Below are 18,748 nucleotides of genomic sequence, written 5' to 3'. Positions count from 1 at the left end.
AACACTAGTCAACACTAGTCAACACTAGTCAGACTCAGCACTAGTCAGCACTAGTCAGCACTAGTCAGCACTAGTCAACACTAGTCAGCACTAGTTAAATACGGAACAAGACTTTTATGTGTCAAATACGGGACGATTCCGTATTATACTGAATGGTTGGCAACCCTAAGTCAGGGGCATAAAGGCCACTGTGGCCGTACAATGGGGTTTTTTTCACGGGGCATCAAGGCCAAAGTGTAGGGCAACGGCGGCCATGGCCGCATGGCCTTGGTATAATTCCCACCCTGGTCAGCACTAGTCCACACTAGTCAGACTCAGCACTAGTCAGACTCAGCACTAGTCAACACTAGTCAGACTCAGCACTAGTCAGCACTAGTCAGCACTAGTCAACACTAGTCAACACTAGTCAGCACTAGTCAGCACTAGTCAGCACCAGTCAGACTCAGCACTAGTCAGCACTAGTCAACACTAGTCAGCACTAGTCAGCACTAGTCAGCACTAGTCAGCACCAGTCAGACTCAGCACTAGTCAGCACTAGTCAATACTAGTCAGCACTAGTCAGCACTAGTCAACACTAGTCAGCACTAGTCAGCACTAGTCAGCACTAGTCAACACTAGTCAGCACTAGTCAACACTAGTCAACACTAGTCAGCACTAGTCAACTTTACACGTGTCAACCTGCAGGCTTCTTGGGGTTTGCTTTGTAGAGCTAAGCTAAGCAGCCAAGACTGATGGCTAATGTTTTTTTCCCAAGTGAATTCCAGGTGCATTGTCAATCGGATACATGTAAGCCTAAAATAGAACATTGAAGGGTTTTAGTACGTTAGCTGATATGTATTTCATATACAGTATATGTTGATAGAGGGTTCTATGATGCAGCTGTTGATAGATTCTTGGGTGGCTTTATTGAATTCTATGGCTCATTGTGAGGCTGTGTGGTGCCTTTACCAGCTGGGTGTCTGTGCCACCAACAATGCTGAGACCAAGTCCAGAGCGACCTTTAGAAATCTCAATGACAGTCTCCTGCCCTGGCAAGATGGGACTTATGGAAGGATCAACTGTAGGAGAAAAGAGAGAGAGTATATTATTTAAATTGTTAAATAACATTTGTGTAACACAGCAATTTGAATTCATCATAGCTGTTAAGCACTCTTTAAAACATAATATACTGTTGAAGCTGTTGTCTAGGCAGATTTCTGAAAATGGAAGGGTAATCATTTTTTTTATTTTTTTCAAATTAGACGTCGAGTTTTCGTGGTACTTGAGTACTTGAGAGCTTGCAGCAGCACATCCGAAAGGAGTTGTTTTTGCATCCAACCATTTCGAAAAGTTCTTCCGGGGATGAGGGATGTACAAGGGTTGAATGGTCTTGCAGGTGGTGTGATGGATCGCGTACAAACCAATAGGGGATTGGAATGGTATATGTTTATACTTCTCGCCCAACCACAGTCAAATTTACTCTATCCGGATGGCATGATAAATCTGGATAGTATTTTTTTAACGATGACAAGCCGAAATGAAATAGGAGTAACAAGGCTATTTTTGAAATGTAAGGGGTAAAAAGTACAGATAATTGCGCAAAAATGTAAGGAGTAGAGGTATGGGACATGAACATTTAGTATTCTGACAGCTTGTGGAAAGAATCTATCTCTGAATCTTGTGGTGTGGGTGAAAATGCTCCAGTAGCGCTTTCCAGAGGGAAGCAGAGAGAGGAGTTTTAATGAGTTGGATGGCTGCTATCCTTGATTATGTACTCAGCCCTCCTCTGACAGCGTGTGGAGTAGATCATTTGAAGCTGAGGGAGGCCAGCCCCAATGATTTTGGATGCAGTCCTGACAGTCTTTCACAACACTTTGAGGTCATGAGCAGACAGGTTCCCCAGCCACACTGTGATGCATCCAGTCAGGACGCTCTCAATAGTGCAGCAATAAAAGTTCATTAGAGTTTTTGTTCCCACCCCAAAGCTCTTTTCAGACTTTAGCTCTGTGCCTTCTTGAGGATGCAGGTGATGAGTAGGGACCATGAGAGGGAGTTGGTGATCTGTATGCCCAGGAACCGAAAACTGCTGACCATTTCTACCGGTGAATAATTGATGCAGAGGGGTATGTGATAGCCGCCTTTCTTCCTGTAGTCCGTGACTATCTCTTTAGTTTTGTTGACATTCAGGGAGAGGTTATTGTGGCACCATACAGTCAGGTCTCTCACCTCCTTTCTGTAGGAGCCCTCATTGTTGTTGCTAATGAGGCCAATCACTTTAGTATCATCTGCAAACTTGATGATGCTGTTGTTTTCATGCCTCACTTCACAGTCATGAGTGAACAGACTGTACAGTATAGCAGAGGACTGAGGCAACAGTCTCAGGTGACGCCGGGTTAAGGTTAGTGTTAGGGCTCATGTGTCATGACAGTGTCATATGTTTATCTTGTATTATACCTTCAAGTAAAGCGTTACCGGTTTATGTTACTGTTGTTATTCAATTCAATGACCAACTTTCAATATCTTAATATTCAAAATATGACACAATAATTGCTTGTTGGGTACTATGTTGCTTTAGATGATGGCATTATATGATTGATAATTTAAAAGAAAATTTAAGCAGGGTTAGTGGAATTTGGCAGGTACAGTAGTCAATGATCTGTAAAAATGGGGTGTACACAAAAGTGCATTGTAATCCTCTATTTTTGTCTAATGAAAGGCATATGAGTAGAACAAACCTTTAGTACATTGATCCAAGTCTGTATTGGTGCAGGTAGGGGGTGCTGCAGATATTGAGGAGGAAGTCTCCAAAGATTTCACAGGAAGTTCACTGATGGTCTGAGGGCTATTGGGAATAGTATCTACCTGGAAGCAACATATACAAGGCAGCACACAATATTCATGCTTAAAAGCAAACTTCTTGAGCACATTTTCCCACAGTTCTTATCGTCACATTCTGCTTTCCATACTGTTTCATCCTGACAAAGCATACAGGTTTGAGTCTCACAGCAGTCATTTCATAAAATGAATCTTAATATGTTAATAGGGTGAGTACCGGGTGAGAAAATAGTTTTGCATTCCCACATACAGCCACTCGTCTGACTTCCGTTTGACATCCAGATGTCTAGCTCATGTGGGAAAGGGGCTTTAGTAATGTGCCAAGTTCCACCATCTCCCAACTGGAGTGCCTTGAGTGCGATGCTTGGTCCCTGCCTGTTTTTAACCCCTTCTCTAAGGAAGTCGAAGCTACATTTTCCCTTTTTGATCTCATTCATTAGTGCTTGAAGTATCTTTGAATAAAAACATCTAGTAAGTAACTAAATTATAATTTGGAAATGTAATTTCCTCAGTTATGTAAAGACAAACAAACTTTAAGAAACATTTGTTTGGCATATTTGGCATGCCCAGACTCACCGGCTTTGAGAGGGTCTTGGTCTGCTCCTCATCAGGAACCGTTTTATCCCTCTCCAATGACTTATGGTTCTAGAGAAGAGTGAGTTCATACAAAGAGATGCTGAGGGAAGAGAAAAGCTGAGGGTCCTCCATGAAAGGATACAAATTGCAAAAAATAAGAAAGCAGTGGTTATGTCGATATCGATATCTCCAGCCAGAAAGGGAGGAAATGTGCACTTTTGCACAAGCGGTGAACATAAAGGTGTGATCAAATGCACTACATGGGCAGAGCCAGTTTAAGGTTGATTAGTGAAAGGTTTCGTAAAATGACAATAAAGTAAACATGAAAAATAATAAAATACAACCAATAACATTGCTGAGCAACACCATTTACTGAATGCATTAGGTGACATTAAATTGTAAGAAAATGGCAATATCAATAATTTATATGGGATTTAGGACATCTTTATTGGCTATGGGCTTACCATTAATAAACTTGTGCATGCATTATGCATAAAATAAACATTAACAATGTCCATATTAATATCAAGTTTATCATGAACTATTTGTAAGTAATCTATTAATTGTATCTAATGACTAATATAGCTAACTAACCATTTAGTAGTAAATCTTACTAACCACATCGTAATACCTTGCAAGTAACACACTAATTCCCTTTTTCATTTTTTTTTTTTAAAATGACCGTAACTTTCTTTTAATAATGCTAAGATCACTCATTTTCTGAAGCCAAATTAAGCTATGTTGTCTGAGGCAACACTGTGCCATATATTAAACCTATTGTTATTATGTCTCTATTATGATCTTCACTAATCTTCTTATCAATGGGGGAAAAAAACACTTTTAAATTCTATTGTCTGTCATATTTCATTACATTTCCTGATGTGTTATGCTTTCCTGTGGTATCATGTCAGCGTTGGTATTGTAAAAGACATGATATCTTATCAAACTCATAATTCTGTGACTGTGACAAAACCCACTAACCACGAAGACAAGCATAGGCTATGTGTAAATGTGCACAAATGTAAATATGTGTTCATTATTTTTTCTCCAGTTCATTATATCTCAGCTGAACAGACAAAGCAGACAAAAAAAAAATCTCTAAAGAGTCCTGTGCATTTGCCGCATATGTCCACACTTACAGACTTCACGGAGTTCTTGGTTTGCACCTCATTGGGAACCTCCTCTTTTCTTTCTATAGACATACGATTCTGGAGAAGGAAGAGTTTAAGGAAAGTTTATGTATTTGAAACAGCATTTAAAACTAGAATTAAATGTTTTTTCCATTTGCAAAGTTTACAGTTTTATCGAGGTCTCTCACTACGCTTGGATTAGCCTACTTTTCTGAAAGCATAACTCTCGGCAAAATGCATTTGAAAAGTGGTGCTTCCAACATAATTATGCTTTTAGGATGCATACTGGCAAGAGTTACAGTATGCTTTAAGGTCTCATGAGAAATGTCAGCGTTCTCTTTTTCAAAAAATTTTAAAAATCATTTATCATGTGTCATTGCCCAACTTTCTCTGATTTATCTCCATAAAAATGCCTTTCAACAATGATTCTTTGTTTGAGGAAAGCAAGAGAAAGTGTATGTTTCAGGGCTTACTGAAGACTCCTCCGTTTCCAGTTTCTTTCCAACTTCTTCCAGAGGAGCAACACTACTACTGGACACCAGCTCCTATAAAGGCAGCATACAGTACATGGTCAAGCAACAGACTGTATGATGCAGCACAGAATCCTATGAAGTACCATTTGACATCATTTCTCACTTTTGTTGTCACATTTGTTTCTACGGAGCTCCCCCTACAGCTTTGGGGTGCATATTTCGCCATCTCTTTTATTTGGTCTGTTGGCTGGCTCTGCCATGATGAACATCTCAAAATATAGAGCCATCTCATAGCTAGACGGCATGCTCAGGGCTTAAGGGGGGCGTGTGTATGTCCAGAGAATTTTAAGCATTTGATTCTCACTTGTTCTCGCTTTTCACAGGACTTCACGATACAGACACGGCCGGGACACTAATGCAGATATTGCAAGGCTAATTTTCAGAGACGGGTAGGGAGAACAGGGAAAGCTGCCATTCTCACCATAACAGGTCATTTAACCATTACAATGATTTCCAAAACGTTTTATTAAGTTGAAAATGTTGCATAGGGGGCCCTCTAGTATATTTTTGGGCAGTGAAGATACTGTAGACATACTGCATTATGGACAAAGAAGAGTCGGAGTTGAACACGGTTCCTATGGACACTGGACCTGTATGTGGTGGTACAGATGTTGCTGCTCGTGCCATAGCTACCCCAGTAGAATAATTTGGTAGCTTAACACAGTTTTCTGATGGTTTTCACCTTCATTCGGCATGTCTTCATTGTTATTTGCACATTTTTATGAAGATGGTCCACATACGGAAATAGCATATGTACAGAATTAAAGTCACTGGTATTATCTCAATAGCAGTAGGATAATAAAAGACATCCCAAAGTTAAAGGGTTTACTTACTTCATTGCTCAAAATAAAATTAGGTGGCATAGGCAATGCAGGGACAGCCATTTGATTGATGCCATCTTTGTTCCTGGAGGAGAAAGAACAAAACTTAAAGGTGAACTATGCAAGTTTTTTTTAGCTGAATTTGCCATAACTAATCAGCTTCGGAGTCATTGAAATGGTTATTTGATTTATTTCGGGTTGAATGACGGCTGTCTCGCTTCCCCCTAGCGCCTCTGAGCAGAAAAAACACTCATGCAAGTTTGTGCTCCCGGGATCGAAAAAGGCAGACTGACTGATTGAGGAGTGTTGTAAAATATACATGCTCACTTTCATAAAATCATGCAACATACTCTACCTTGTCTGTGGACATGGTAAAACTGCTTTAGTGTTGCTTTAATTGAAACCATCTGAACATCAACCCATTTTCAAATGTACTGTAGAACTATGGTGGATGTGAAGTAGTATAAAATAAGGAAAAGCCTTATTTTGTGTCAAGGTTAGCCCTTTCTAGGCTACTCTAAGATAGCAGGAGGAGGATAGGAATGTCTAGGAGGATAGGAATGTCTAGTTTTTGAGGTCATCAGTTTGTTACCTCCGCCAAGGAGGTTATGATTTCATCTGGGTTTGTTTGTTTGACTGTCTGTCTGTTTGTTTTTTGCTTGTTTATCTGTCTGTTTGTTCGTAAGATGCAGCATGACATCAACATGGCAGACTCCAGGGAGGGCCTCCTGCTTCCCAAAGTAGACATAAGGGTTTCAAGCTAATGAGAACACTGCATTATAGATCACAACAGATCCAACACACTGCTGCATGCTTCTGAAGCATGTATGACCTCTGACAAGGCAACATAATAAGGGGCCTGGTCAAAGATATCACCATGCTTCTTTCCTAATTATCATCATTTCACAGTGAGATATTCATTGTCTCATCAATCTCTTTAGGAATAGGACGATTCAGTATCACTAAAGGGGAGTACTGTTTTTTTCAAAAACACTGAGATTAAGCAAGAGGGGTCTTAATGCTTATTTGTTTAATATGCAATTAGTCTTTTGAGCGTTTCTTATGTGTTATGGTTTGTATAATATTGTTTTGTTTAATTTGTCCATTGATAGAATTTGACATTTTATTTTTGCTATTCTCCTTATATTTAGCCTTACCATGCCGTAGTTATTGTTATTATATGATTGATTGAATGACTTATTTAATTGCTATTCTCTTATTCATTGTTTTATTTCTCATTAGGTTAGTGCTTAAAATGATTGTTTTATACAGTTTTATTGATAATATTGCTATTCTCCCTATTTTTGTAATTGTACATTGTTAATTTAATTTGTATTGTTATTTATTTGTATGTCGCTTTGGACAAAGGCGTCTGCTTAATAACTATAACCATAACCATAACCATAACCATAAACAAAATGCTTGAAGTTACTGACCTGATGAGGAGAATCCTGACCTTCGGTGAAGCAGTTTTTATAATTGCTGAAGCACTCTGGTGACTTCTACCATACAACACCTGGTTGTTGATCTAAAAAAAGAGAAGTAAGAAAAAGAAGAACAATTTTAGACTGTTTTTGAAAACATGGACTGTGCTCAGTGCATCTGTGCTCAGAAGTCATCTTACTACAGGGCTTATGTGTTTCATGAAATGTTTTTATAACACCAATCCCAGCCTAAAAATGAATGGTTGATGATAAATGCTGCATCTGAAAACAAATGTAATTTAGGCTACATGTCACACACTCGAGACAGAAAAGTGGCTTTAAAGAGACCCTATGCAACTTTTTCATAGTCATAAAATCGCTTACAAATCGTTGTTGTGCTTGACTGACCAGTTTTATCGAAAACAGTCACATTTCCTCCCGCCCCTAGTGTCCCTCTCCGCTATTACAACCTTGCAGCTCTCTGATGAACGATCGTTTGCTGTTTACATCTGGAAGTCAGAGACGCGAAAGGAACAAGAAGAACCATGCTTGCAATTTATATATTTATATATAGCCTATATATGTATAAATATACACGCTAAAGCTGTCGGGGAAGCTCTGCAGAGAAATATGCAAGCATAAAACGAGCGAAAACGAAAAATTAAACCGAAACCAGAGATGAAATCGCCAATCCTGCATTATTCCTCTTTAAACAAAGTCAGGAAAATACTGTATGGAGCTTTAAGTGTAATGAACATTATTTTGCAGACAGAATGTGCCATGCACAAACAAATCCATTCATTTATTACAACATTACATAACATAATGAATTTTATCTGTGAAAAACACAAATGCTTTAATATCATGTGCAGAGATCCCTGAAGTAATGATCAGTTGTAGGCTAATGACATTATGACCACTTGGCTAATACTGTGTAGGTCTACCTTTTGCCTCCCAAACAACCCTGACCTGTCAAGGCATGGACTCCACTAGACCACAGAAGGTGTCTGATGCCAAGAAGTTTACAGCAGATCCTTTAAGTTTGGTTGGGGCCTACATAGGCTACTGTACTGTATTATGGATCGGACTTGTTTGTATAGCACATCCCACAGATGCTTAATTGGATTGAGATCTGGGGAGTTTGGAGGCCATTTGTGGAGTGTAGCAGGGCACATCTCGCTGAAAGAGGCCACTTTCATTACCAACGGAGCAAGACCTCTGAAGTTCGCCTACAAAAAAAGCTACCTTCTTTGCCCATATAAGGAGATCCGGTATCTTGACATTTTTTCTATGGGAAAATAACATGGGGATATTCAATTATCGCACCTGTTAAGCTAATACAATGCAGCTTGCCATAGGCAGTTAGCTTCAATTAACACCCGGATCTCCTTATGTGGGCAAAGATGGGAGCTTTGGATCCTTTTTGTAGGCGAACTTCAGAGGTCTATGCCAGGATGAACTTCCGGACCTCAAATGTTATGGGGCTAGGGTCTAAGTTTGGCTGGCACCCAGGTCAGTTCTTGTCAGGTGATAAGTGCTAGAATTAGCAAGGCTAGTTGTAGGTGCTACGAGAATAGATATTCTCTGAAGAGCTGGATCTTGGATGGTGAAGATGGAGAGGGATATGTCCCTGTTCTAGTAGGAACTGGTAGCATGTTCCACCGACGAGGAACAGACGATGAGAAAAGTTTGTATTGGCCTGAGCGTAACGGCAACAAAACTAAACATCGTTCATCTGAGGAGCGCAATGGTGGGAAAGTAGCATATGCCTGTATGAGGGCCTTCAAGTTGGTAGCCAGACAGTCACCAAACAGTTTGGAGCATGGAGTGGAGTTCCTTTCACTGGAGCTAAGCCCAGTTCGAGGATGGCCCCTTCCGGTTCCATCAGGACAGTAAGAGGAGTGAGATAGGACAGCAGTTCTCAACTTAAGCAGAGTTGAGAGAAGTTTTCTTAAATAATGGTGTTTTACTGGGACAGCTTTAAATGCTGTTGGAAATGTGCCAGAGGTAAGCGAAGCATTGATCACCGGCGTGATAGCTGGTGTAATGGTCAGGCTGATGGGCTGAAGTAGGCTTGTCGGCATAGGGTTCAGCGACCATGTGATAGGATGGTTACAGTGCATAGCAGAAGTCTAGAGTCCTTGTTCTCGGCGAGAGGCGTGAATCCAGAAAAAGACAGAGGTTGTAGGAGTACAATATCTGATTCGGTCACTCGCTGCAGAGCCAAGGAGAGATATAGAGACTGCTTGCTGCGACTTTGTTTGTAAAACATACAAGGATATCGGCAGTCTGATGGATGTCGGATATCTGGATGGAAGAGGAGGCAGCTGAAGGTTGAGTAGTGATTTGAAGGTTGGGAAAAGTTTCCGTGTGTCTGTGACACTGTTGATTTTGTCATTGTAGAAAGTCATCTTAACAGCAGCAATGCTGGCTGAAAAGGAGGATAGGAATGTCTGGTAGTTTTTGAGGTCATCAGTTTGTTTAGATTTGTGCCATTTTCTCTCCGCGACTCTGGATTTACCGCACTGCGATCAGAGGACATCATTTAGCCATGGGAGAGATTGTTTAGATCGAGCTGCCCTTGTAGTAGGGGCACAGTTCGTCCAGACATAAGCTCAGTGTGGAGCAGAGCAAGTCTGTGGCATCATTAACCTCCTGAGAGGAGAATGTGCTGAGTGGAGGAAGACCAGAGGCAACCACAGAAGAGAAGTGGAACCAGTTGCGGATGTTACGGCGCAATGTGACGATTGGCTGAGGAGCCAGAGGTTGCTCTCTTAGGCTGACATGGAGCCGGATGAAGAAGTCGTTGGAAAAATGGAGAGGTGTCACCATAAGGGTGTCTGTGGTGCTTTGTATTCTTCTTCACAGAAAAAAGGCCTGGTTTTAATGCAGTACCATCTGAGGTCCAAAAGATCACAGCCATCCAATATTTTTTTCCGCCTGTCCCATGTTTTATAGGCCCCTCTGAATATTTTAATGATATTATGTACTGTAGATGATGAAATACTCAAATGCTTTACAATTTCATGATAAGAAACTTTATACCTATATTGTTTCATCATTCTCCCACTCATGATACCTTCACACATTTATTTCTGAGAGACTCAGGGGCAGATTTATGCACATTTGCGAATGCAGCGTTATCAGTGACATGGCCAAACCGCAGAAAGCACACACTGTGCCTCTTCATTTTATGCACTATTTATCACACCTGTAGCTCAGCGCCTTTCTCCGCCCCCTACCACAATTTGCACTGCTCACAACTGAACCGCATGATTCAATCTCATAAGCGCAGTTGAATGGAGTCAACTGATGGCAACTAGCCTGGATATCACCATTATAAGCTCAATCTTTTAAGATTGAACATTAGTATGGGGAGGCTGCGCTTTGTTTCTACTGCACAAGAGGCGTGATCAATGGGCATTGCTCAAATGACTCTGTACGCTTGGATAGTCCTTCAACCAATCAGACCAACGATCCGGTGCATCTTTTGGATAAGCTAGTTTCTGATTGGAGCCAAAGGTTCTGGCAGGAAACAGAGGAGATAGATGTGCAGGTTTCCAGCCTGAGCTGCCGGGCGATGTTCAGGCAGGGTTCAGCTCAGATGGCAACATTAAAAGGAATCAAAAGTTGATACATGATAAGATGTCAACAAGCAGAGAGATAAATGCAGAGCAGTATTCTACTCCACTTAAGAAAATACTCGAACTACACAGGCTTTAATAGCCAAATCTAGCAGGTAGGAAAGTTTAAGTGGATGACGTGAAAGTAAAAGCTATTAAAGCTGTTACATACTCGATACATTGGTCACTGCGTGCACCAGTTGTGATGTCACAGGAGTGACAAAACCATGTACCCGGGCGTAGTGGTCGCGACACTAGTTGCAGCCTTCTCTTGAACAGAAGCGTGTCACTGCTGTGGAAAGGCTATGGCTACCTACTTTAGAAAAAGAAAAGTGAACAATACCAGAGCTATCAATAGCATTTTCACTGACTTCAGACAGGTTGCTGGTATTTACCAACTAGGGGACATTACTCTCTCTCACATAGTTTCCGTGACCTGGGCCTGGTCCCTTAGTTCCAGTGAAAGGAACTCTGAATGCTTCGGACTTAACCAAGAAGATTTTGGACAATTCCATGCTCCCAACTTTGTGGGAACAGTTTGGGATGGCCCCTTTCTGTTCAAACATGACTGTGCACCAGTGCACAAAGCAAGGTCCATAAAGACATGGATGACAGAGTTCTGGCAGTAACAGAGACAGATCTGCTGGTTTCCAGCCTGAGCTGCCGGGCGAAATTCAAATTCCCCGGAAGTTCAGGCAAGGTTCACCCAGCCTAGGGGTTTGTGTCTTTTCCTAAAGGGGAGGTTTTTCAGGTCTCAGAAGTAGAGCTATACTTTGGTTGAAAATAAATCACTTCAATAACATTTGTTGGATTTCCATGTCCCTGGGTCCTAAGCTCCCTATCTTTCAAACAGACTATTAAAACCTCACGACTACAGTAATTTTATTTAAATAACTCAGAGTTTGTTTAAGATGTGTGCTGACATGTCAGGCTACTATTGTCGACTCTAATGTAGTCCTCCATTGATTTATGAATGAAGTTAGCAAACATGTGGTTGATGCCTGAAGAGGCACACCTGCTCTCTGATCTTGACTTTGAGCTCATCTCTTCTACTTTCGATCTGGACACAACCAGATGCGACCAATGCACCAATGGAAAAACAATTCCTGTGCAGGAGCTGCCTACGCGTCGCTTACATTTGTTGTACGCCGGAGGGATCGAGGTCATTTTGACGTCACACTGGTGCACGCCAGAGCTAAAGGTTAAGACCTTGGTATGCTACCTGTTTAATAAACGTGTAAGGCCACGTTATATCCCAGGGACAATTTCATGTTAATATCAAAACAGACCAGCTTTAAGGAAAGTCTTTATGTTTTTAAATCTGATGAAGTTCTATGTCCCATCCCAAACCTTCAACAAGTCTATAACAATGGCCTAACAATCAAGAAACACACCTTTCAGAGCTTCAGAGCAAACAAATTCTCAAATATGCAAAGATGACCTGATCAAATAACAAAGGAATTGGTTTTGCACCTTACTTAAAAGCAACCAAAACGGGCATCCTCTGACAATATTACAGTGTATCTGTAATCATAACCATATACCATGAATGAATATGAATGTGAAGATGATACCAAATGTCCTTGCTTATAGACAACAAAGCTCAAAAAGTAGTAATTATTTTATAGTGCTACTTTAAATCTAAATGATGGGACAAAGGGGCAGACCAAAAAAAAGGATGTTGCACCCTGAAACTACCCTCTGGACTCTGTCTTCTTAGTGCACATGCTGTACTGAACTCTGCCTGAACTCTTAGTGCTCCTTTAAGTATACAGTATATAATCACAGAGCATAGACAAAACATTAAAAAAAGACTTCCAAGCTCGTGTCCCTGAGAACCAGCCTTTGATCAACATCTAAATGGTGTGTGTGTGTGCGCGCATATGTGTGTGTGTGTGTGTGTGTGTGTTTGAGCTCACCTCCAGCAGCTCATCTCCCACATGAATGCGGCCATCTCTGTATGCTGGGCCACCTGCAGTGATCCCGATCACAAAGATACTTATCTGGGTTCTGTCGCGATGCCCGGCTAGGCTCAGTCCCAAACCCTGTCGGTCCTTCTCCAGGTCCACAAGCACTAATTCTCCTGGCAGCTCCCCATACCTCTGCCTGATTCCCTCTATAAACAAACCATCAGTTACCACATAATACAATATAAATGCAGAATAAGCTGTACCTCAGCCATGCAAACATTACCATTGGCCAGAGCCACACTATAGATTTTTTTTAATTTTTTTTATGCAAACCCATTTGCAAATATTCTCTTATTCAAAAGCACAATGGTGCAACATCATATACACAAGTGGGATTCTCATTGGCAAGCTGATTGTCAGTCCTAACCCTTTAGATCACTGAACAACATGCTCTGATCACACAACACAGCAGTGCACATCAAAGATTGAAGTTTGTCTGTTGACCTTTTGAAACAGAAATGAGTTAAAACCAGAGCTGTTTATGCATATGGGTGTGGCTTTTTGGTAAATTAATCCTAAAATTTAAACATAATTTCCCACTATTGCTTCAGGCACAGGGAACCTTGTTTGAGTGTGTGGACTCATGAAAAGACACGATTATGCAGACATTTTGAGGGATGATGTAAAGTCAAAATCTGCTGTCAAATTGCTATTGGATCTTCCAGCAAGACAAGGTCCTGAATCACACATCAAAGTTGGTCCAAAACTTTGTGAAGGACACCAAATCAAGGTCCAAGAATAACACTCTCAAAACCCAGATCTCAGTCCTATTGAGAGTTTACGGCAAGACTAGAGATCAAGGTTAAATTCTATGCTTGGTGGAACAATTTGCCATGTAGGAATGGGATAGGATATGCCTTGCTAGGATAGAGGTTGCTCTAAGTTGTGAGTCAGAAAGGCCACACTGTATTACAATTGGTTTAAAATGTAATAAGATGCAATACATTATACTAACAAAAAATATTTATATATTGAATACAATATTTGTGTCTACACGTGTATTGTGTTGCACTGAAGGCATGTCATTTTAATATACCATTTTTTTTAATCACCACGTGGTGGACAGTCTAGACTAGAGCATGGATGGAAATACAAAATTGACTGCCCTGTCACAATAAATGTTTTTTGTTTTTGTGCATCCAAATACATACAGTTAATCATGAACCAGCTGGTGAAGCTGGGAAGAAATTACACCAAAAAGACAAGCACTCCGCCATCCTGGAGGACAAGGAGGACAACCCCAATGTGAGAGCATAAGAGTAAATGAAACCTGTGGCCAGATTTGTTTGAGCATATATAAGCAAACTATTGAGGGTAGAATACAGTATGATCCCAACCTGTTGTTGAGAACTAAGGGATATTAGATTACACATTTTCAAGGAGAATGAGAAACTTCATTCATTATGCACATGTTTCAGTCTATATAGGTCTCAATATACTCTCTTATACACAACCATTCGCCTCTCAGAAAAACAACGATTTAGTTCAAACTTGTATTTGCAGGCATACTGTACCTTATCAATTATACCAATTGTAAACCTACCAATTGTAGGTGTATCACCCTAATGTGTCCTAAGTGTCCTAAATAGGGGTCAGTGTGTGTAGGTCATAACAGATTCACACAGCTGAAGACATAGTAAGCCACAGCCTTCACTGAGGTGGGTGAAACTGTTATCTATCTGCCAAGAGGTAAAGATTAAGAGATTGGAAGCAAATGCAGCGTGTGTGCGTTTGACCCCTAGATGTCTGAGTACACAGCCATGCACAGCTGTAACAAGATTTTAGAGGCTGCAGCACAGCCTCCATCTTCCCTCAGTGTCCTCTCTAGGGTCAGTGCAATAGAATCTCATAGTAGCCTGAGTTACTGTACCACCATACACTATGCATTAAGCATTGACCATACAACATGAACATGTGCTAGCATATGCCCACAGGCACACAACACACGCATGTGTGCACTCTCAGACACATTCACAAAGGGCACATCATTTAACCCAAGACAATTTCATGTACACAAAACAGGCTAACACCACTTGCATTTCAACCATATTCACAGCAAAATGCATGCAAAAAAGAAAGGAGCCGAGCAGGCTAAATAAATCAAATTATCCACCAACCTGGCAACATCGTCCATGCTTCAGTCCATAGGCTTTCCTGTGTTTACGTTGTTCATTTGTCTGACAGTGTTTGATGTATTGTGTGTGCTCGAGCAAGCACGCTGACCAGAGAAGAGAGGCTCTTGAATGGGGATGCATGCACTGGAGAACTGAGGGTTTGCACTTACATGCTTCCCCATCTCTCGTGCTCCATCACCGCCTCCCTCTCCGTCGCTCTCTCTCTCCCTCCTGCTCACCCACCCTTCCCCCGTATGCGTCCGTGCTGTACCTTCCTCCCTCTTGTGGTCTCCCTCTCAAGCACAGGCACATGTGCATTACATTCAAAATAGGAACATGCTGTGCAAGTGTGTGTGTGTGTGTGTGTGTGTGTGTGTGTGCGCACATATACTTATTTGATGTGTACGTTGTTTTAGGATTTTACTGCATAACCTGTTTAATGAGCATAAGGTTGGCCTTACATATTTACAAGCTCAGAGCAATTTCTCATGTCATAATGTGTTGAAAAAAAAAACCTATTGTTGCATTAAACATTATTATCAATATCTTTAGTTCACAAGTAATTAGTGAGCTGGAACAAGGTAAACAGTAAAAGAACAAAAAAGTCCGCACACTAGGGCTCCAAAATGATTTCTTTTTTTCTTTTATTCACCACATTGTGACGTGACGTTTCGGGCCAACAGCCCTTCCTCAGACAAGGAAAAAGAAAAAAAGAAATCATTTTGGAGCCCTAGTGTGCGGACTTTTTTGTTCTTTTACTGTTGCCTTTTTTTGAGTCCAGCACCTGCTTTGAAACACTCAGATGTGCGCACCCGCTCTTACACTACTGGAACAAGGTAAAACCAACCAATAATACAATAATAATAATAATAATAATAATACAAATAAATTAAATGATTGAAGATTGTTGGTTAAAAAGGTGACTTCTTAAATATTACTTGAATATACCAACCCATCACTCGAATGGACAGCACAAGGTAGGTCATTCCATCGCTGCAGAACCACTAATAAAGTAATCTGTTCGGAATGCTCATCAGAACACTCATCAGAGGACCTACTGTAACTGGTTGAGAGGGCGACTAGTGCTTCAATAGGATACTGCTGATCTAGGGGCTATCCTAGAGCCAAGTGTGAGGGATTTCAAATGTAATGCTGGCAGCTACAGCTATATTCAATACATATCCTGCACTGTTTTCGAAGATTCAGGGTTCATTGAATCCATTATCCGTTTTGCTATTACAGCATGGATTCGTGTTTGGAATCATTTTGCGTTCATGTGTGTACGGAGATTTTTTTTAAAATGAATGCTGTGTTAACATGATTAAAAAAGAAAAAAATATTTTTTAAAATAAATATCTTGGTACATGTAAACAAGCTCTGAATCTCATTTTTGTACCTCTAAAGCATACCGTACATAGATAATTATGCAAAAAGCCCTCATGGCCTTAAATGTAATTACACTTTCTTCATCATTTTGGGAATTGGGATCCATCTAGCCCCATCTCCTCTCCACACACTGTTCACCTACTACTGGCTGCAGCTGCTAACACATTAGCTAGCTTGTCTGTGTCTTTATGAAGAAACTGTGTCCCACCAAAGTAATCAAGAGAACACACTTGGCTCATGAAGGAGGTCATGAGGGACTGCAGTTTGCTGCTGTGATTGGTTTTGAACAGTAGATCAAAAGCAGAAATCCTTTGCAATGACAGTGACAGTTTATTTTGCTCATCATTTGTCTTGTAAAACATCATACGGACATGTTAACACCACTGGATTTTCATTAGTCTACATCTTTCAAAAGAGACCTCATCCCCTCAAACATTGCGGCAATTTGTCCTGAAAAACGTACCTTAATCAGTGGGGCATATTTCACACATTGCCCTGAGGCCTGAGTGCATTAAAGATAGATGGGCTTTTCAACATAATATTTAGACGTTATTTATTACACCTTGAGGTTAAACAGTGTCCTTTTATGTGCCTAAAGAGTGAAGCTTTCAATCCACCAGCCTATTCTGGTGCTCCTGGACCCGATGGGTTTTGCTTCAAACACTTTAAATGGGAAAGCTTTTTTATGCTTGGACCCCTTAAATCCCCAGAAAGGATATAAAGAGGAGTGTTGACAGGAAATACACTCTTACTGATGCACAAACTTAAAAAGTCTTATCCAGCCCTTTCTGAAATTAAAATATGTGTGCGTTGTTATTTCAGATTTCAGAATGCATGCAATCCCTGACCCCGGAAAAAATGACAGCATATAGACAGTGCAGTGAAGAATAGTGTAATACAAGGCTAGTTGTGGTGTGGTTCAGGCAGGCAGGCAGAATAATGTCTGTGTATTTGGGAAGAGGAAGTGGGACAGGTGCAGCAGGGCTATAATAAACACAGCCCATGGCTCAGGGATATCTCTTCAGCGCTGGGACAAGTGGCCTTGACCTGACTATTCTAGAGGTGCCCTACATCAACACAGAGTCCAATAGAAATGGTTGAATTAGTTTGTGTCTATGTGGATATTTTGTGATGACATGGATAAATATCATAAATGCTTTGATGATCAAACAATGTGACTTAAACCACCTGGGTTACTTTGCAAACTGCTATATAAAGCTGGTTTGAAAAATAGCAGTCTTGGCTTGGAGTCTAATGATTGTTAATCATCAATGACCTTAATCGAGCATTTCACCCATTTGCATCAAGCTTTATATTTTTAGAAACACAGTCATATTTTTGAATGGTCATGCATCATTCCTTCATTTTCCCCTAAGATGGGAGAAAAAAGCGAAAATATAGTTTTGGCTCATGTACATGAAAGCCAACAACTCCCAACATTCCCTGCCTTTCGCTGCCCTACCAAGCCCCAGTAGCTACAAGTATACAGAGGGACTCTAATATTAATTATACATTAATAAGGATTCAGAAATTAAAGCGATCATTGTTTTATGTTGCATTCAATCTTGTGGCCATACATCCACCCACATACGGCCACTACATTTACTACCGTTGCCCATGCTAGCCCAGCTCTTTAACCACTACACTAGCATTGCCCCTTCAGGGAATTGACTCTCTTGTGATAAGAACTTAGCAGAGCTAACTTGAATGCAACAGCTTAGAACAAATGTGAATAGTGTGTTAATGATGATAACTTGATTTGTGCCCACAACAGTCCTTGCGCAATTGCTTAGATTTATGTGCATACAGAGGAGGGGCAAGTCCATATTCATAAACACTATTATACAATTAAGATTTTTCTTTCCCTATTCAAATCGAATAATCTAGAACAGTTGGAAGACAACACTACACCAATACAAGTTATCTGCATGATTTATTGTAGACGTTTTCTTCACTTAAAAGCTAGGAAGGGAAGGACAGGAAACCAAGGGTGAGATGGACTCAGAAGTTGCCATCTCAATAAAGCAAGGGACTGTTGACAGAATAGTGAGGCCTCTGGTCACAACAGCACATGATATCATATTTTCTTACAAAGTAGCCAAACTAAAGAATGATACAATCAAAGACCCTGACTAAACCAGAAAAGCCCTTGAACCAATTATAGCAAGATCAAATTGTGGAAATGGGAGCACAGACAAGAAAGTTGACCACAACCCTCATACAAACCCACAGTAGGCAAGTTAAATCAGAGTGCAAAGATATGAAGAGGGTAATGATCCATTATAAATTCTTCAGATTTCTCCTGCAGCTAACTACTGGATCTTGGCACCACATATTCAGCCGATGACATGCACACA

The 18,748-nt window shown here is 40.6% G+C and overlaps 1 protein-coding gene across 1 annotated transcript in view; it reads right to left on the bottom strand.

The window, feature by feature from the left end:
- Nucleotides 1-18,748, bottom strand: part of patj (PATJ crumbs cell polarity complex component) — a 64,593-nt gene that overhangs the window by 13,447 nt on the left and 32,398 nt on the right. Inside the window, exons 30-37 of the mRNA XM_062515614.1 lie at nt 12,841-13,037; nt 7,311-7,402; nt 5,887-5,959; nt 4,994-5,065; nt 4,530-4,598; nt 3,391-3,459; nt 2,715-2,841; nt 949-1,058 (exon numbers count right to left, since the gene is read on the bottom strand). Of these exons, the coding sequence (XP_062371598.1) occupies nt 949-1,058; nt 2,715-2,841; nt 3,391-3,459; nt 4,530-4,598; nt 4,994-5,065; nt 5,887-5,959; nt 7,311-7,402; nt 12,841-13,037 (809 nt within the window). The remainder of the gene's footprint in view (nt 1-948; nt 1,059-2,714; nt 2,842-3,390; nt 3,460-4,529; nt 4,599-4,993; nt 5,066-5,886; nt 5,960-7,310; nt 7,403-12,840; nt 13,038-18,748) is intronic.

Source organism: Sardina pilchardus, chromosome 15 (assembly GCF_963854185.1).
Source record: "Sardina pilchardus chromosome 15, fSarPil1.1, whole genome shotgun sequence".
Lineage (NCBI taxonomy): Eukaryota > Metazoa > Chordata > Actinopteri > Clupeiformes > Clupeidae > Sardina > Sardina pilchardus.
This window is presented reverse-complemented; position numbering and strand designations above follow the sequence as displayed.